This window comes from Euprymna scolopes, chromosome 6 (assembly GCF_053919585.1).
Source record: "Euprymna scolopes isolate OS-2025 chromosome 6, ASM5391958v1, whole genome shotgun sequence".
NCBI classification, from domain to species: Eukaryota; Metazoa; Mollusca; class Cephalopoda; order Sepiida; family Sepiolidae; genus Euprymna; species Euprymna scolopes.
Genome location: NC_136487.1, coordinates 109,437,932 through 109,456,595, shown reverse-complemented (window position 1 = coordinate 109,456,595; position 18,664 = coordinate 109,437,932). Strand labels below are relative to the sequence as shown.

Genomic DNA, 18,664 nt, shown 5'->3' with positions numbered 1-18,664 from the left:
GAAAAAACACAAATATCTTTTTTTCATGTTGAAGCAAACTGTCACTCAAGAAAATAGTAACTTGAAGTAGCCTGAACAGAAAATATATTAAGGACACAAGAGAAAGAATTGTACATTTCTAAGATTAAATTTTATCAAAATAAATGAGTCATCACACGTTGAAAATTCACTGCATTTATCCATTTTTGCACTCTGCAGGTTTGTGATAGCTACTAACACACACAAAGTAATGAAAAGCAAACGAAAGATACCTGGTCTCATATTTTATTCAATATTCTTAATTTATTATACTCTTTTTGAATAACTTTGACAGTACAAAAACTATACAGTGCTTTGAAAATAATATACGAACAAACCCTAAGGGCCCCTTTCACCAACAAACTCATCGTTAATTGTTGGTTACTTTTTTCTAATTTAAAATTTTATTTACAGAATATTTATTCTGTAAATAAAACTATAAAATTTGACATTTCCTTTTTGTATCTTTTACTAATTTTCACTCCAAAGAAGCCATATTGCTACTTGGATGCAAAGGGACTACCATTTGGGATCATGTCTAACAGAGGATTAAAAGAAGTTGAGCTGGAAAATGTCTGTTCACATTACATTTAAACTTCTGCAGGTTTGTATAGTCTGGGAAGCAGTCCTATTAGAGTACAAGGCTTTTTTGTATCTAAAGACCTCAACATTAATGGAATGGCATTTTACAGCTTGTCGGGTTAGTCGGAGTATGTAGATCAAGGGGACACAAATGCTGTAAGTTCATCAGAACATTGTATTAAAGTGCAAAACAGGCACAGGAATACAACATTGTGCCGATGAAACAGGAGCTTGGCCAATAGTACGGGACTTATTAGATTTGAGATTGCTTTTTGTCGAAGAGTGAAAGACTAGTGACAGATGTCAACAATTCTTCATGATATGTGTGGCTTTGTAAAGATGTTGAATGCTCTTTGGTATGAATAATTTTCTTGCATGGTAGCAGAAACCCACCTTCTTTGCAGCAGTCTTGGCAATACCACAATGTATTTGTTCCAATTCATGTTGCCTGTGAATGTTAGGCTGAGGAGTTTGAAAGATGTGCTCTCAAATAGAGTGCTATTTGTCATGGTTAAGCAGGTTTTTGTAGTTGTTAAAAGAAAGAAACTTAATCATGATTTCTAATGTAGACTGCCGTGTGCGTACATGTCAAAGGAAAGGGCAAATGCAAACGGGCAAAAAGGTGAATACACGAGTAGAGAAGGGAAAACATTGAAAAATTTGACAAAACCTGGAAGGCTCAAAAGCAAGGATGTTGCGTCTCGGTTTGCCATATTTAATAAATAAAAGGAGACAACTCAATTTAAACTACCAATAGAGAAATAGTGATCAAAATGAGCCTTGTAATGACTATGAATTACTTTTAGAAAAAGGGATGACAAAGTTCATTCTAAGTGAATAACTTTATTGAATATCTTCGATAGTAAGTGTAGAGAGAGGATTAGTTGTGAAATTAGTTTTATGTCTATGAATGTAGACAGAAAATAGTTTTATGGATATGAATGTAGACAGAAAATAGTTTTATGGATATGAATGTAGACAGAAAATAGTTTTATGGATATGAATGTAGACAGAAAATAGTTTTATGGATATGAATGTAGACAGAAAATAGTTTTATGGATATGAATGTAGACAGAAAATAGTTTTATGGATATGAATGTAGACAGAAAATAGTTTTATGGATATGAATGTAGACAGAAAATAGTTTTATGGATATGAATGTAGACAGAAAATAGTTTTATGGATATGAATGTAGACAGAAAATAGTTATGGATATGAATGTAGACAGAAAATAGTTATGGATATGAATGTAGACAGAAAATAGTTATGGATATGAATGTAGACAGAAAATAGTTATGGATATGAATGTAGACAGAAAATAGTTATGGATATGAATGTAGACAGAAAATAGTTATGGATATGAATGTAGACAGAAAATAGTTATGGATATGAATGTAGACAGAAAATAGTTATGGATATGAATGTAGACAGAAAATAGTTTTATGGATATGAATGTAGACAGAAAATAGTTTTATGGATATGAATGTAGACAGAAAATAGTTTTATGGATATGAATGTAGACAGAAAATAGTTATGGATATGAATGTAGACAGAAAATAGTTATGGATATGAATGTAGACAGAAAATAGTTATGGATATGAATGTAGACAGAAAATAGTTATGGATATGAATGTAGACAGAAAATAGTTATGGATATGAATGTAGACAGAAAATAGTTTTATGGATATGAATGTAGACAGAAAATAGTTTTATGGATATGAATGTAGACAGAAAATAGTTTTATGGATATGAATGTAGACAGAAAATAGTTTTATGGATATGAATGTAGACAGAAAATAGTTTTATGGATATGAATGTAGACAGAAAATAGTTTTATGGATATGAATGTAGACAGAAAATAGTTTTATGGATATGAATGTAGACAGAAAATAGTTTTATGGATATGAATGTAGACAGAAAATAGTTTTATGGATATGAATGTAGACAGAAAATAGTTTTATGGATATGAATGTAGACAGAAAATAGTTTTATGGATATGAATGTAGACAGAAAATAGTTATGGATATGAATGTAGACAGAAAATAGTTATGGATATGAATGTAGACAGAAAATAGTTATGGATATGAATGTAGACAGAAAATAGTTATGGATATGAATGTAGACAGAAAATAGTTATGGATATGAATGTAGACAGAAAATAGTTTTATGGATATGAATGTAGACAGAAAATAGTTTTATGGATATGAATGTAGACAGAAAATAGTTTTATGGATATGAATGTAGACAGAAAATAGTTTTATGGATATGAATGTAGACAGAAAATAGTTTTATGGATATGAATGTAGACAGAAAATAGTTTTATGGATATGAATGTAGACAGAAAATAGTTTTATGGATATGAATGTAGACAGAAAATAGTTATATGCATATGAATGTAGACAGAAAATAGTTTTATGTATATTAATGTAGACAGAAAATAGTTATATGCATATGAATGTAGACAGAAAATAGTTATATGTATATGAATGTAGACAGAAAATAGTTTTATGGATATGAATGTAGACAGAAAATAGTTATATGTATATGAATGTAGACAGAAAATAGTTTTATGGATATGAATGTAGACAGAAAATAGTTTTATGGATATGAATGTAGACAGAAAATAGTTTTATGGATATGAATGTAGACAGAAAATAGTTTTATGGATATGAATGTAGACAGAAAATAGTTTTATGGATATGAATGTAGACAGAAAATAGTTTTATGGATATGAATGTAGACAGAAAATAGTTTTATGGATATGAATGTAGACAGAAAATAGTTTTATGGATATGAATGTAGACAGAAAATAGTTTTATGGATATGAATGTAGACAGAAAATAGTTTTATGGATATGAATGTAGACAGAAAATAGTTTTATGGATATGAATGTAGACAGAAAATAGTTTTATGGATATGAATGTAGACAGAAAATAGTTTTATGGATATGAATGTAGACAGAAAATAGTTATATGTATATGAATGTAGACAGAAAATAGTTTTATGGATATGAATGTAGACAGAAAATAGTTTTATGGATATGAATGTAGACAGAAAATAGTTTTATGGATATGAATGTAGACAGAAAATAGTTTTATGGATATGAATGTAGACAGAAAATAGTTTTATGGATATGAATGTAGACAGAAAATAGTTTTATGGATATGAATGTAGACAGAAAATAGTTTTATGGATATGAATGTAGACAGAAAATAGTTTTATGGATATGAATGTAGACAGAAAATAGTTTTATGGATATGAATGTAGACAGAAAATAGTTTTATGGATATGAATGTAGACAGAAAATAGTTTTATGGATATGAATGTAGACAGAAAATAGTTTTATGGATATGAATGTAGACAGAAAATAGTTTTATGGATATGAATGTAGACAGAAAATAGTTATATGCATATGAATGTAGACAGAAAATAGTTATATGCATATGAATGTAGACAGAAAATAGTTTTATGGATATGAATGTAGACAGAAAATAGTTATATGTATATGAATGTAGACAGAAAATAGTTTTATGGATATGAATGTAGACAGAAAATAGTTTTATGGATATGAATGTAGACAGAAAATAGTTTTATGGATATGAATGTAGACAGAAAATAGTTTTATGGATATGAATGTAGACAGAAAATAGTTTTATGGATATGAATGTAGACAGAAAATAGTTATATGGATATGAATGTAGACAGAAAATAGTTATATGTATATGAATGTAGACAGAAAATAGTTTTATGTATATTAATGTAGACAGAAAATAGTTATATGCATATGAATGTAGACAGAAAATAGTTATATGTATATGAATGTAGACAGAAAATAGTTATATGTATATGAATGTAGACAGAAAATAGTTATATGCATATGAATGTAGACAGAAAATAGTTATATGTATATGAATGTAGACAGAAAATAGTTATATGCATATGAATGTAGACAGAAAATAGTTATATGTATATGAATGTAGACAGAAAATAGTTATATGCATATGAATGTAAACAGAAAATCAAAGACAGTCCTTAAGAAGATAAAAGAGTTCTTGTATGTACGATATCAAAGTCTGTGTGCGGAGGTAGACATGCTGGATTATTTGTATTCAGATCTTAGTTGACCCCCGGGCCTTTGGGCCCAGGTGAGTTCTGTTGAGTCCCAAGAGAGAAGTTGGGGATAGGTTCAAGCTATGTGGAGATGTTCTCAGTCAGAGAGCCAAGAGGAAAGGGAATTGCTATTAGCTTAACCTTTTATAAACTCAGTCATATGGTCAACTAGACTAAGAAATGGTCTCTGATTAGTTAAATTAGTCAAAAAAGCTGACCGCTACAACCAATAAGCAATAATTTTATAAACCAAACACTTTCAAAATCTCAAACCACAAAATGTCACTGACGCTACTGCTACCTGATGTAGCAGTCACAAATAATGATCTATTTTCTCTTGTGAATCAATTACCCCCCCCCCCAACACACACACTCCTGGAGGATTCAGCCACATAATGATCAATCAATCTAAGGAACTTTTTTTAGTCCCTTTGGAAACCTTGGTCAATGGGCAGAGAGAACCCAACCAGTAGCAAAGCTAAACATCTTTTTTTCTCTCTCATCTCTGTTCACTCGACATTTCAGCATCGACTGCTGGCCAACCCGGGACTACACACAAAGAACAGCTTGCTGACAGACATACTCAAAGAACTGTCTAATTTTTTCAAACTGGACATAGTCAAACCTTCAACTTTCTGCTGTCTAAATAAATTCTTTCATTATTTTGTTTTTTAAAGAGGTTTTAGTTATTTATTCCATGTTCAACAATTTATTTCATGTTCAACAAATATCTAATTTTAAATTCTTTTTTAAATTTAATTCTTGCAAAATCCCTAAAATGACTCCAACTCTTAAGACGAGGCTTTTGAAAACAGAACATTTAAAAACAAATATGAAGTAAACCGTTTAAGTATTTGAAAACAATAACAAAGAAAAGACCAAAATTCAGCCAGCAGACGCTTATAAAAAAAAGGACATTCAACTGACTGAAGAAAAAAGAAAAGGCTTTCTAACTCAAAGAAAAGTGACTGAAAACACAAAAATTCTATTTTACACGAGGAAAAATAAAAAGAAAAAAGGAAAAAAAAAAAGGAAAAGAAAAAAAAAGAAACAGTTTTCAACACTAAATATCAATTTTTTTTACTAACAAAAAAGATTTTTTTTCAACATGGATACATTTGAAAGAAGTTTTTCTCTTGCCGAAAATACGTGCATGAACACGCACAAAAAAACAAACAAGATAGCGGTGGCATAGAAATTGGCCCAATTTTACGTTTTGGCTTCAACACATTTAAAAACAATTTTGTGACAGAAAGACTTTTAAACTCTGTTTTACAGAATTATATAATTAAAAAAGGAAATGAATATTTTTAAATGAAAACATTTTTAAGCCATTTTTCATCCATTAGACAGACACCATGAGCTTCTCTCATCTCCATTATTCATAAAGATAGTGGCCAGCAGTTATCCTTCGTGAAAATCGTTGATGCTGAAATGTTGAATTAAAGGGACATGAGAAAAAGAGAAGTGTCTAGCTTTGCTACTGGCCAGGTTCTCTCTGGTTGCGGACCGAGGTTTCCAAAAGGGCTAAAACAGTTCCTTAGGAAACAGATGAATCAGTGCATGCTATCATCTGATTGGTCAATGTGTGGCCAAATTAATTCCTATGAATTACTATTAATTGCTAAATATAAAAAAAATAATTTTCTATAAATAAAAAACTACTTGATCAATTTACATGATTTTTGGAATATGTCATTTTCTTCTGTGACGGGTACGTACAAAGATTTTTCTGTATTTTTAAAAAATTTTTTTTAATTAGGTTGAATTCTGGACAAGAACCGATTTAACTTGTGTATTTGTTGTTTGCTATTTTTAAAGTTTTGGTAAGTTTTATCTTGATTTGTATGATAAGATTTACCTTGAATGTGATAAAAATAGGAAAGTAGTTATTGATTCAAATAAATCACCACCCCATCAGGAGAAGGCAATACCAGGTAGCTCTGCTAGTTCTAACTAAAATTTGGAATATTATTATAAAACATGTTAAACTAGCAGTATGCAAAAATGATGGTCACTATAATCATTCACGTGTTTTAGTTTGGAAGATACCAACACAATTTCTCTATTTTTTTGTTATTTTTGTGTAATGGCGTTCATAATTTCATACTAGGAACCTTAAGTTGACTCTGACTTGACTAAAGTATCTACAAAATCTCAGCTGTGTCATCCAACATTTATTATAGATCTTGTGTACAGTCTCATATCTATATATATATATATATATATATATATATATATATCTACCTATATATGTATATATATATATTATATATGTATGTTGTGTGTGTGTTTTATCTAACAGCCCATCACTCATTTAATGTTTGTGGGTGCATATGTGTATTACATATAATTTACAGTACATTTGAGAACAACATACCTGTGGCTGCGTGGCCTTCTGTCTTTTGGCTGCTGCCTGGGGTACTCACCAACATCTTGCAGGGGCTGGGTTCTGCTATAACAAGCATGCATGCAAGACAGACAAGACGTTTTTATATATTGGCGTATTTCTCTCCCAGGCATCTTGTTTTCTGCAGCATGGAGTGAAATAGATGATCTCTGACTTGTGGTGCTTCTCCGCATCCATTTGGAGATCGTTGTTCCTATATGGGGAGACCTGTTTAACCCATCTTGCTTCCTTGGCTTCTAGCATCCAACTCATTAACTTACTCAAAAATAGAACACTTGACACGTCAGATCCGGCTCCAACTTGGCCTACTTCCAAGTGCAACTGGTCACTCAGTTTGATTGTCAACTCTTTGGCCTCTGCACCTGTATGTTTGCTTAAACTCATTGCTTTCTCATGATTCAAATCTGTTATCATTCCTAGACAGATAAATAGACAATAAATGCTTTCTACCCGGCGTTGTCTGGCTATTACCTAACACAAACAAGGCAAAGCTTCTCCAACTGTCCTCATGTTTACATGAGGTAATCAGTTCACTTCACATCTGCCTCCAAGTCATGACACCAGTATGCGATTGTGAACTCTTAGACAATAGAGATGTCCCACCTTTCGTGGTGTCACTCTGGAGAATTCCTCTTTTATTGTTTAGTGAATTCTGAAGATACTTCTAAGGCAGAGGTTAGTAAATGTCCTGAACCGTCTTCGCAGTGGAGATGGTTCTTCACATCTACCCCTCAGAAGACCAATGTGACTTCACCATCTTAGTGTTACATTCTGGGGGAGAGGAGGATATTTTGTCTTTTGTTATAATCATTATTATTACGGTGTGAGTCTTATTACGTGTGTATCGAAGCATGTCTATGTATGTGGTCATGTCACTTCTAGTGTGTGTATATATATTGTGATAAAGTCACCTTTTTTCTGTTTCTTGGTCTTCTCTGATTGATTCTTCCCATCACAGGTCAATGCTATAAAAAGGAACATGACAAAACAGAACACCGATTTTCTGGCGTGGATTCTTTATTCATCTATGAATGAAAGAAGCCATCACATTGTCAACTCACTTCTTTTTTTGCGTTTTCTTTTTCTTTGACGCATTTTCTGCATCTAACCCTGACACATCTGCTTTTCCCAAAATCCGAAGGCAGACTCATGCGTCTGTTTCACCCAAAATCGGAAGCTGGGCTGCACTTGCATGCGAGCCAAAAGATATATTTCTCTTCACGTTTTCTTTCACACAAACTGAATGACTCTGCCGGTGACACCATCTACAGCGTTTGATAAACGTCAACTCTTTTTGCACTAACAAACCTGCATAACAAAATCACAATTTCCAACATGTCGACGTAACCCGGGATAGATTATATATCATTAGTACTTAATCTTAATAAATAGCACATGTTTAAAGGCTATTCAATATAATAATAAAATACAATCTTAATATGTAAAACTCACCTTCTAAACTGATTTTTCTTTCTCCAGGACCTTTTGCGTTGTTTGCTTTGCAAACATAGATACCATAATCCTCTTTCTGAACTCTTTTTATGATGAATTTGCTGGTAATCCGATTGAAGGCACCAACAATGTATTTTATTTCATAGCTGGAAAATGCAAATAATGTTGGCATTTTTTAATCCATTAATTTATTGGAATTACAAGAAATAAAATACAGTATTAATTCGAACACAACACCAGTAAAATTCCACTGTTGCTGTTTTCTTTTTTAAATTGTATTTTTAAAGCAACAAATAGCAACTAAGTAAAGGGGAAAAACTATTATATAAATGCATTAACAAATTAAAAAAAAAAAAAGTATCATCCAAGAAGTTGAAGGAAAAATTAAATTTTCTATAATTTTTCATATGCATACATACACTAGAAGCATATCCATCTGAAAATGAGAACACTTTTGCACCACTTTTATATCCTATTAGGAAGATAAGATTAAAATCAAGATAAAGCGATACTAAACTTTATGCTTAGAATCCTTATTGCAATTTTTATCAAAATCCATTACATGATTTTTGATTCAAGAAAATGTCTAAAATTTAATGCTTAACCTGAAGGAGTCATAAAGACAATGAAATTCTGGGAACCATGCTTAATTGGTATTCAATAACTATGGATAAAATTTGATGCAAATCTGAAATATTTTAATTTTGAAATGCGATATTTTGTCCACTAAAAAACCTTTAAAATACTTTAAAGAAACTGAAATTATTAATTCATATTTAAAAGTTGAAATTTCACAAATATTGAAAGTATCTGAATTTTCACAAAGGGCTAACACCATCTTGGCATTAAGCTAAATATAACCTACATTACAACCCCTTAAGTCTAGCAGCTGTGTTTTAAAATTCATAATAATCGGTTAGTTTAGGCATGTATTCTGTACATCCAAATATATAAACATATCTTCTTTTAAACTGAAATATTAATAAAAACATTGGAGGATTATTTTGCTTAACTTCATTTAAGAGAGAAATAAGAAATAAGAATGAATAAAAAATTAAAAAGGAAAAAATATAAAAGCTTTTTACTCACTTGTCAGAGTTCACATCATAAGGAATTCCTAATTTTGTCCAGGACACTTGTTTGGGTCCAACTTCAGGGTAAGCTTCAATGATGCAGACCAGTGCCTTTGTATATCCGACAGCTTGATAGACAGGGCTTTCATGCGCCTCAACGATGGGAGGAACTGTTATAGAATTAAAGAAAATTAGTTTAATAAAATAATCTCAAATCTATTATGTAAAGTCACTTCTGTTGGTGCATTTGGCTAAACCCTAGAAACTACACAAGATATTCTTACAAAAGTTTCAGGTTTGAACTTAATTGTGTCAAAACTAGTTCTGGTAAGAAGTATTGTAAAGTTTATGAGCAGCAAAAGGTTTTGCTAATTAAAAGTTACATAAGAACAAATGTTAAAATCTAACCATTTTATAAGTTTAAAAAATTATGGTAGACTCGACTGGAAACATTTACAGGTCTTTATAAATTTGTATATTGCTTATACAACTTTTTATGCTATGCATCATAAAGTTTGTAAAAAATGGATAAATATAGTGAAACGGTCTTTAATTTCAATTTGTGATAACTCATTTGGAGGTTATTTTTATGAAATTTGAATATAAACAGAATTTTATCTTTTTGAGTTATACAATTCTTTATCATGTGTTATTTTTTTTTTCCAAATTATTTCAAATTACTATTTTTAGTGATGGGCGATTTTTTGTTATTGGTATTTTTCAACTTAATGTGCATACTATTGTTTGTTTGTATACAATTTAAAAAGAGGCCTCTTATAAAGCGTTATTGAATCTTATAGTAACAATCAAAATTGTATCACTTTTGTATTTTTTTTTTTTTTTAGAAGTAATGAGATTTTGTTGTTTCTTGCTCAGAATTCAACCCAATTGTAAAACAAAAATATGGAAAAATCATTATAATGTATGTAACCATCATAGAATGAAAATTTCATATTAAAAAAATTCATGTAAATTGATCAAATAGTGTTTTTTTACTAAGAAAATAAAGTTTTATTGTAAAGCAAGAACAAGGTCTTTCCCCATCTTTAATAAAGGGAGTACTACCGAGATCAAAATCAGTCTTGTAATGGATATGATTACTATTAAAAAATCGTTATAAATCATAGAAATGATTTTTTATATAAAAAAAAACAAAACAAAAAAAAAACAAAAAGAACCATTCTACTAAATGTTTATGCTGGCTTAATCTAGTAATTACTGCTTCCATTATGATTAATTTTCATTAATCACAAGATTTATCAAGACGTTTCATTTGTTCAAAGCTTGCATTTTTAATTACGTACTGAAATTTGACTTCTCGACCAAGAAAATGCAAGACTATAAATTTTCTAATTTTGAACAAACTTTTGGCAGTTATAATTCAGTGGCTAATTGTGCTACCAAAATAAATTGGGTATCATTTTGTTTATGTTTTGCAAAAATCTATGTTCTCATATTAAAAGTTTTTAGATATAATGAAAATGAAATTTCGGTTTGGGATATCTATTAATATAATGCATATGCTAAATATATTTAAATAATAAAGAAATAAATATGCAAAGAGTGTATCGATTATTTGAAAGGTGGAAATTGTTTTAACAATTAGATATTTTAACCCATCCATATAATATTCAAGTTGTTCCTTCCTTAGTCCGTACGTTATGCTTTAAAAAAGAGCCAAATACTCTTTTTTTGCTTCAAAAATGGCTAAATTCATGAAATTTCGATTTAAAAAGGGCAACAAATATAAGGGTGACCTCTTGCATTCAGTCTCGTTTTTGAATATCACTATAATAATAATAATAATAATAATAATATAATAATAATGATTGAATAATATAATGATGATATAATATAATAATTCTGATTTCACTTATGAATGTCTCACTCGAAAGGGATGGGATTCATTTCCAGAGGATTTCCCTTAATCCCGGCTTCAAACCAGGAGTTTCAAAGATCAAGGGTTTTCCTAAGGATGTTGGTGGTACCTATAATTGCAGAGGTTTGAAGGCCACCTAGAACATTGGGGATTTGTAGTTTTTTCAATTGTCCTTCCAGACGACTTGATAATACTCCTAGTGTACCAACTATGGCCGGGATTATTTGTGTTTTAACCCCGTGTATACGCCTTATCTCCAAGGCCAATGGAGCATAATTGCTCCACTTCTCATTCTCCTTCTCTCTCACATTCCTGTCCCAGGGTACTGAGAAGTCTACAATCTGCCAGTTTTTTTAGACCTTGTCAATGATGAACAAATCCGGACGACTATGTTCCAATTGCTTGGTCATTATGACACTTTTGTCCCACCATACTTCTACCTTGCCATCCTCACTTGTTCTCACTTCATCAGGCACCTCCTCAAACCATTTTCCAGCACACTTCACCCCAACCCTTTTACACACCTCCCAATATATCCGGAGTTCCATGCGATCGTGTCTTTTGCAGTACTCTCTCTGGGCCAGTCCACTACACCCTGCTGCAAGATGCGCAATTGACTGAGGTCTTACCACAAATCCGGCATTCTGTAGCAATTTCCTCTTCTAGAACCACTTTTTTGAACAATCGTGTTCCTAATGCCTGCTCTTGTGCTGCACAAACAAAAGCTTCAGTACTCTTAGCCAGATACCCAGCTCTAAGCCATTGCCATGATCTTTCATCAGCCACTTCTGCTATATCCTGAAAGAACCTTCCATGCATTTTCTTCCTAGCCAGTTCCTCTGCCCTTTCTCTATCCATACGTTTCACATAATCAGCCTTGGTCTCACATACGTCCACTTCATTGGCCATAACCTTAAGCATCCACTCCTCAGTTCTAACCACATGCTCCTTCAACGACATCTCCTTGGTTCTAACACAATCTTTTACACTTTTCAATCCTTTCCCACCATCTTTCCTCTTTTGATACAGCCTTTCTACGCTACTTTGAATGTGAAATATACCAAACATTGCTAAAACGTTTTTTATTTTGATATCCATGGCATGCATACTAAAATTCCTGCACTGTATCTCAGAACACTGACTGCCCATACATTTACTGCTTTCATTAGATTTCCTCCATACAGTTTCGACTTTGCAATTAGTTTCACTCTTCTAAAATACTCCTTTCTGACTTTTTCTTTCATTTCTCTGTTCATGATTCCTACACCCTCCAGCACTACTAAATACTTATATCCTGTATCTTCTATTTCTTTCATGATTTCTCCATTTGGCAGTACTATTCCATTCGAATGAACCTTTACTCCTCTTTTCATCACCAGCACTGCACATTTACTAATCCCAAACTCCATCCCAAGGTCTTCTGAGTATGTCCCCACAAGTTCTACCAGTCTCTCCATTTCCTTTTCATTTCTATCGAATATTTTCAAATCATCCATAAACAGTAGATGGTTGAGGCGTCTGTCACCAGATCCAAAGTTATAACCCAGTTTTTCTCTCTTCAAGAGGATGCTCAGTAGCATCATTATCATTACAAAAAGAAGTGGCAATAATGAATCTCCTTGAAATATCCCACGTTTAATGCCAACCTGCCCCATCTCCTCTCTGTTTGCTGTCAGCACCGTTTTCCATTGAGCCATACTTGTCTCCAAATGCCCTACCACACTCTCAGCAACCTTCATCATCAATAGTATTTCACGTATCCATGAATGAGGAACCATGTCATAAGCCTTTCTGTAATCGATTCATGCTACGCTCAGATTTCTCTTATTTGCATCCTGCATTATTGCTTTATCAATTAGTAGTTGCTCTTTAGAACCTCTCGAGCTTTTCCAGCACCCCTTTTGTTCGTCAGGAAAAACACCATTATTCTCTAGAATTTCATAAATTTTCTCTGCAAATATTCCAGTCAACAGTTTCCACATCAATGGCAGACATGTAATTGGTCTATAATTATTGCCATCTGTTCCTTTTGCAGGATCTTTCCTAATCAGTGTTGTTCTTCCCTTCACAAACCAATCAGGGACATCTCTCGACTCTACAACCCTTTGCAGAGCAGCAGCAGCTATAGGTGGATAAAGGCATGGGTACTGTTTAAACCAGAAGTCCATCACTCCATCTGGACCAGGTGCCTTCCAGTTTGTCATCCTTCATGCCAGCTTTAACGTCATTGATGGCTATCTCAACGTTCTTCATCTGCTGCATTTCTGATAGCCTTTCTCTGACCTCTACCAACCAGCTAGCCTTCTCATTATATCGTCCTTCGACGGACCAAATCCCACTCCAGAACTTCCTTGCATCTTTTGCATTTGGAGTGTTGTTATTTCCCGCCTGTTTACAACCATTTAATTCTTTATACAGCTGAGACTGATTGTTCCGGAAAAGGTTGTTCTGCCAAAATGCAACACTTTTTTCCAACAAAGTTCCTAATTTTTATACCACCAGTGTGAACCTTCTCTTTCAACATTGTTAGAACGTTCATCGTTCCCTTTTCCAGCAATCTATACCTCCTTTCAAGCTCGTCCTTAGCTTTCTGTCCTAGTTTAACTTCTTTTCTTATTTCTTCGATTCTCCCAATGTCTTTCCGCCACCGTTTAATACTTTTTTCAAGCCGCCTCTGCCAGTGTGGCCACTATCCTTCATTTTTCCCTTTTTCTTCTGTAATAAGCCAAGACGATTCGCAATAACGTATGACGCTGCATATAAAAGCCTGTTAAGTTCCGTAATCGATATATTCTTTCTTATGATGTTGTGAATTACTCCTTGAATTATTTTTACCTAGTTTTTCACCTTCCGCCTATCACTACTCTTCCTACTTGGAATCTATGATATCGTCTCTAAGAAGAATCTCTCTTAACTTCTGAAGTACTTCTTTTTCTGCAGAAGTCAAAGTTCAAACTTCATCACCACTTTTCCATACATCTGCTCCTTTCACTGGCTCCATTGTCTCAGAGTCAATGATCTTATCTGCCTTAGATCCTTCAAACTCTTTCTCATTACTTCCCCTAACCATAGGATTCCATACCTTCTCAGTTGTCCGCCTCCCATCATCGTTTACATTTCCCTTCTGCACTTCCACTCTCTCAATTCTTTCATCAGAGCTAGTTTCATCAATTTTACTTTTGTTATTGATTTCATTCCTAACCATCCATTCAATCTCTTCTCTTGCAATCACTGAAAGTAGGTTGTTATTTTTAATTTGTTTTAATAATAATAATATAATAATAACAATAATAATAACAATAATAAAAATATTAATAATAACAGTAATAATAACAATAATAATACTGTTCATCATAGCCATGATGCCCTTGAACAGTATTCTGAGAAAGTGCCAAGACAAGTTCTCCAATACAGAGGAAAAAATGAACTACTTGATGTACATGGACGATCTGAAACTTTTTGCAAGGACCGAAAAGTAGAAACACTAATTAACACTACCAGGATCTTCAGCCAAGATGTCCAAATGGAATTTGGAATGGAAAAGTGCGCACAACTAGTTATAAGAAAGGGAAAACTGGAAACAACAGAAGGCATGGAACTACCCAATCAAACAGAAATGAGGGCACTAGGAGAACAAGGCGACTATAAATACTTGGGAATTCTGGAAGCGGACACTATCAAAGCAACAGAAATGAAAGAGAAAATTGGAGAGGAATACCTCAGGAGAACAAGAAAACTCCTGGAAACGAAATTATATAGCAGAAACCTAATAAAAGGTATAAATACATGGGCAGTATCACTAGTAAGATACTCAGGACCGTTTATAGGGTGGATAAAAGAATAACTGAGGCAACTCGACCAGAAAACCAGGAAACTCATGACCATGCATAATGCACTATACCTAAAGGATGATATTGACAGACTATGTGAAAAGGAAAGATGGTGGAAGAGGACTGATCTGTATAGAAGACTGTGTGAAGGACACGAAAAAAGAACTAGGAAAATACATAACGCAAAACACTGAAAGGATAATTATGGCAGCGAGAGACACTGAAAAAAACAACAAAACAGAAAACAGAGAGACAAACGACAAAACGAGAAAAGAGAAATGGGAAGAGAAACAACTCCATGGAAGATTCATAAGAATGACAAAAGATGAGAATAACGAAAACACCTGGACATAGATGCGAAAAGGACATATAAACTGAGAAACTGAATCTCTAATAACTGCAGCACAAGATAACTCAATAAGAACTAACCATATCAAAGCAAGGATCGATAAAACACAAGAAAACAGCAAATGCAGACTATGTGGACAAAGAGACGAAATGATAAACCATATAGTAAGTGAATGCAGCAAACTGGCCCAAAAAGAATACAAAAACAGGCATGATCAAGTGGGGAGGGTGGTACACTGGGAATTGTGCAAACGACTGCATTTTGAGCATACAGACAAATGGTACAAGCATGAACCCGCAACAGCACTCGAAAACGAGAACCACAAAATCCTATGGGACATGGACGGACAAACCCATCCAAGCAAGAAGACCAGATGTCGTAATAACTAACAAGAAAGAAAAATCCTGTCAAATTGTAGACTTTGCAGTCCCAGCTGACCACAGGGTGAGTATGAAAGAAAAGGAGAAACGAAGCAATTACACAGAGCTAGCCAGAGAGTTAAAAGGGATTTTGATGATGAAGAAAATCAAAATAGTACCGATAATAGTAGGAGCACTAGGAACAATTCCAAAAAACTTCAAAAAAAAGAATGTCAAGAATCAGAGGAATAACTGCAAAAGTACAACGACTAACGACAATGAAAACAACTGAAATATTAAGGAAAACCCTTGAATGTGGAGAATAATACAAGACAATATAACGAATAAGCGTTACAGGGAATGAAGAACACCAAAGCTGCATATCTACAAATTCTACACCCCCATCATGTATCCCCCCCCCATTGTTTCATCACCGTTCCCCCCAATAAAAAAGTGATACCAAAGGGCCGAGAAGGGTCAATAAGGACTGAAAGACCGAGGAGCAAGCGCTAACCAGACCTCGGCTGGGCAAGCGCAAAGAGAACTGGGACCTTGGGGAGGCGGAGTTCCACTCAAATTCCAGTATAAACCAATGACCACTACCAGCGAGAAATCAATGGTAAGCGGCTGTTGTGACGATGCAAATTCATTTGCAAATGCTATCGAAGGAGATGGAGAGAAAGCTGGATGTCTGGGGAGACTTGTCACTCAGCTTCCAGAGAACACCACATGTTTCCAATCAGATCGTTTGTTGACTTGTGTGAAAGCTCCATGTGAGCTAATAATAATAATAATAATAATAATAATAATAACAATAATAATATATGCGGTCTTTATTGTAATGGTGTGAAAAAGGAACTCGTAATTTCAATGCAGTGATTCTTCACCAAAGAAACAAAGTCAGCAAAACGTTAGGTAAAATAAGGAACATTTGAAAGAAATAGGGTAAAAAAAAAAAACTAAAACAAACATTGGCTGCTAATAGGTGCTAGCCTGAAGGAGTAAATTAAAGATTGTCTCTTACAATGTGATTTTATAATTTTCATTAAATTATGTAGAATAATATTACTTTCTGAGTATTTAATAGTATTTATTAATTTATCGCATCTGGGTCAGTTCTATATATAAAATACAATGGACACTATTTTCATAGAAATATTAATAAACTCATATTTGCTGTGTAGGTTTTCTGTCAAAAAATAAAAATAAAAAATAATTTTTTGCACTATCCAGAAAAAAAAAATCAGCTTTATATTTGTTAAATATATTTCTCATTCTGCGGAATTTTCCACAGGCCATGCTAGTATATTTTTTGCATTAATATTTATTGAATGAAAGTACTGAAAATAGTACAATTCATTTTTTTAAATTTGTTTAACAATCAACAATTAAAATTGGAAGAATCTTTTCTACAAATAAATATCTTTAGTTAAATATCAAAATTGTTTTCTGTTTGGCCTTTGTATTTATGTTTTTAAGGAAAATATAATATAAATATTTTTTCTTAAAGTCTTGAAGATTAATACAATTTTGATCATGCAATTGTTAAGAATTCTTTTTTTCTTTTTAAATTTATGAAATCAACAATTTTTCAAAAACTAAAATATCATAACCCCCATTTATAGATCCACTCTTACTTGTTCCTAACTTAAAACAACAAAAAGCAGCAGCAGACTTATGGACAAAGTTATTGTGACTTATGGACAGTTGTAGAGATGATTTGAGGTTTGCATCTAAAAAGATAAATCTGTATATGTGAATTTGTAAGGATTTGTATCATTATCCATGCCCACTTTAAAAATGTAATATAAAAACACTAGCATGGATACCCAGCGTTGCCAGGGTCGACATGAAGTTCGGTTTGGCCACACCTGCTATACTAAGAATATTGACCAGTTTTTCATTATTATATGTCAACTTTATCGTTATCCAACAAAAATTTCAAAAATAAAAGAACGAATGAAAACACGAAAATGTAAATTTAAAAAGAGGCATTTAAAGAATATATAACTATTTTTTACAGTCGGAGAAAAATGATAAAATTTTTCTAGCGTTCAACTTCCATGCAACGTGTGAGACATTGTTAATGATCAAATCTTATTTCCTTTCTGAAATTCACCACCATTAGTTAATGTGTTCATGCAAATTTAATCCAAATTCACAAAGCTGCCCTCTCGCAAACTGCTCAGTTCTTATGTTATTAAAAGGAACTACCGATCTCAATAAAACCCAATAACTTAGTTGTCTTTCCCAGAAACATTTGAAATGATGCATATTCAATGACCATGAGTAACAGATCTTTAGTTCTACATTTTTTTTGAAATAATGAATGTATTCTTTTTTGGTTATGTAGTAATTCATTGCCATATTCCTAAATCAATTTAAAGGTTGGGGGTAATATATAATATACACATATGTAAAGTTGAATTATAATATTTGTGCCGCTTATGAAGATTTGCTTGTATAAAATTACTTTTGGTGATTGAATTGGAAAGAAATTAGTCCATGGCAGACAACTTTGAAGTCTTTTCTTCTGTAGATTTCATTTTTAAAAAGTCTTCCATTGTTCTTGCTAGTTTCACAGGAAACTGGTTTATTCATA

The 18,664-nt window shown here is 32.7% G+C and overlaps 1 protein-coding gene across 1 annotated transcript in view; it reads right to left on the bottom strand.

Annotated features, from left to right (window-relative positions):
• The window catches only part of LOC145277856 (protein amalgam-like), a 56,298-nt gene that overhangs the window by 621 nt on the left and 37,013 nt on the right, over positions 1-18,664 (bottom strand). Inside the window, exons 6-7 of the mRNA XM_080129807.1 lie at positions 9,662-9,815; positions 8,573-8,718 (exon numbers count right to left, since the gene is read on the bottom strand). Coding sequence (XP_079985933.1) covers positions 8,573-8,718; positions 9,662-9,815 — 300 coding nt within the window. The remainder of the gene's footprint in view (positions 1-8,572; positions 8,719-9,661; positions 9,816-18,664) is intronic.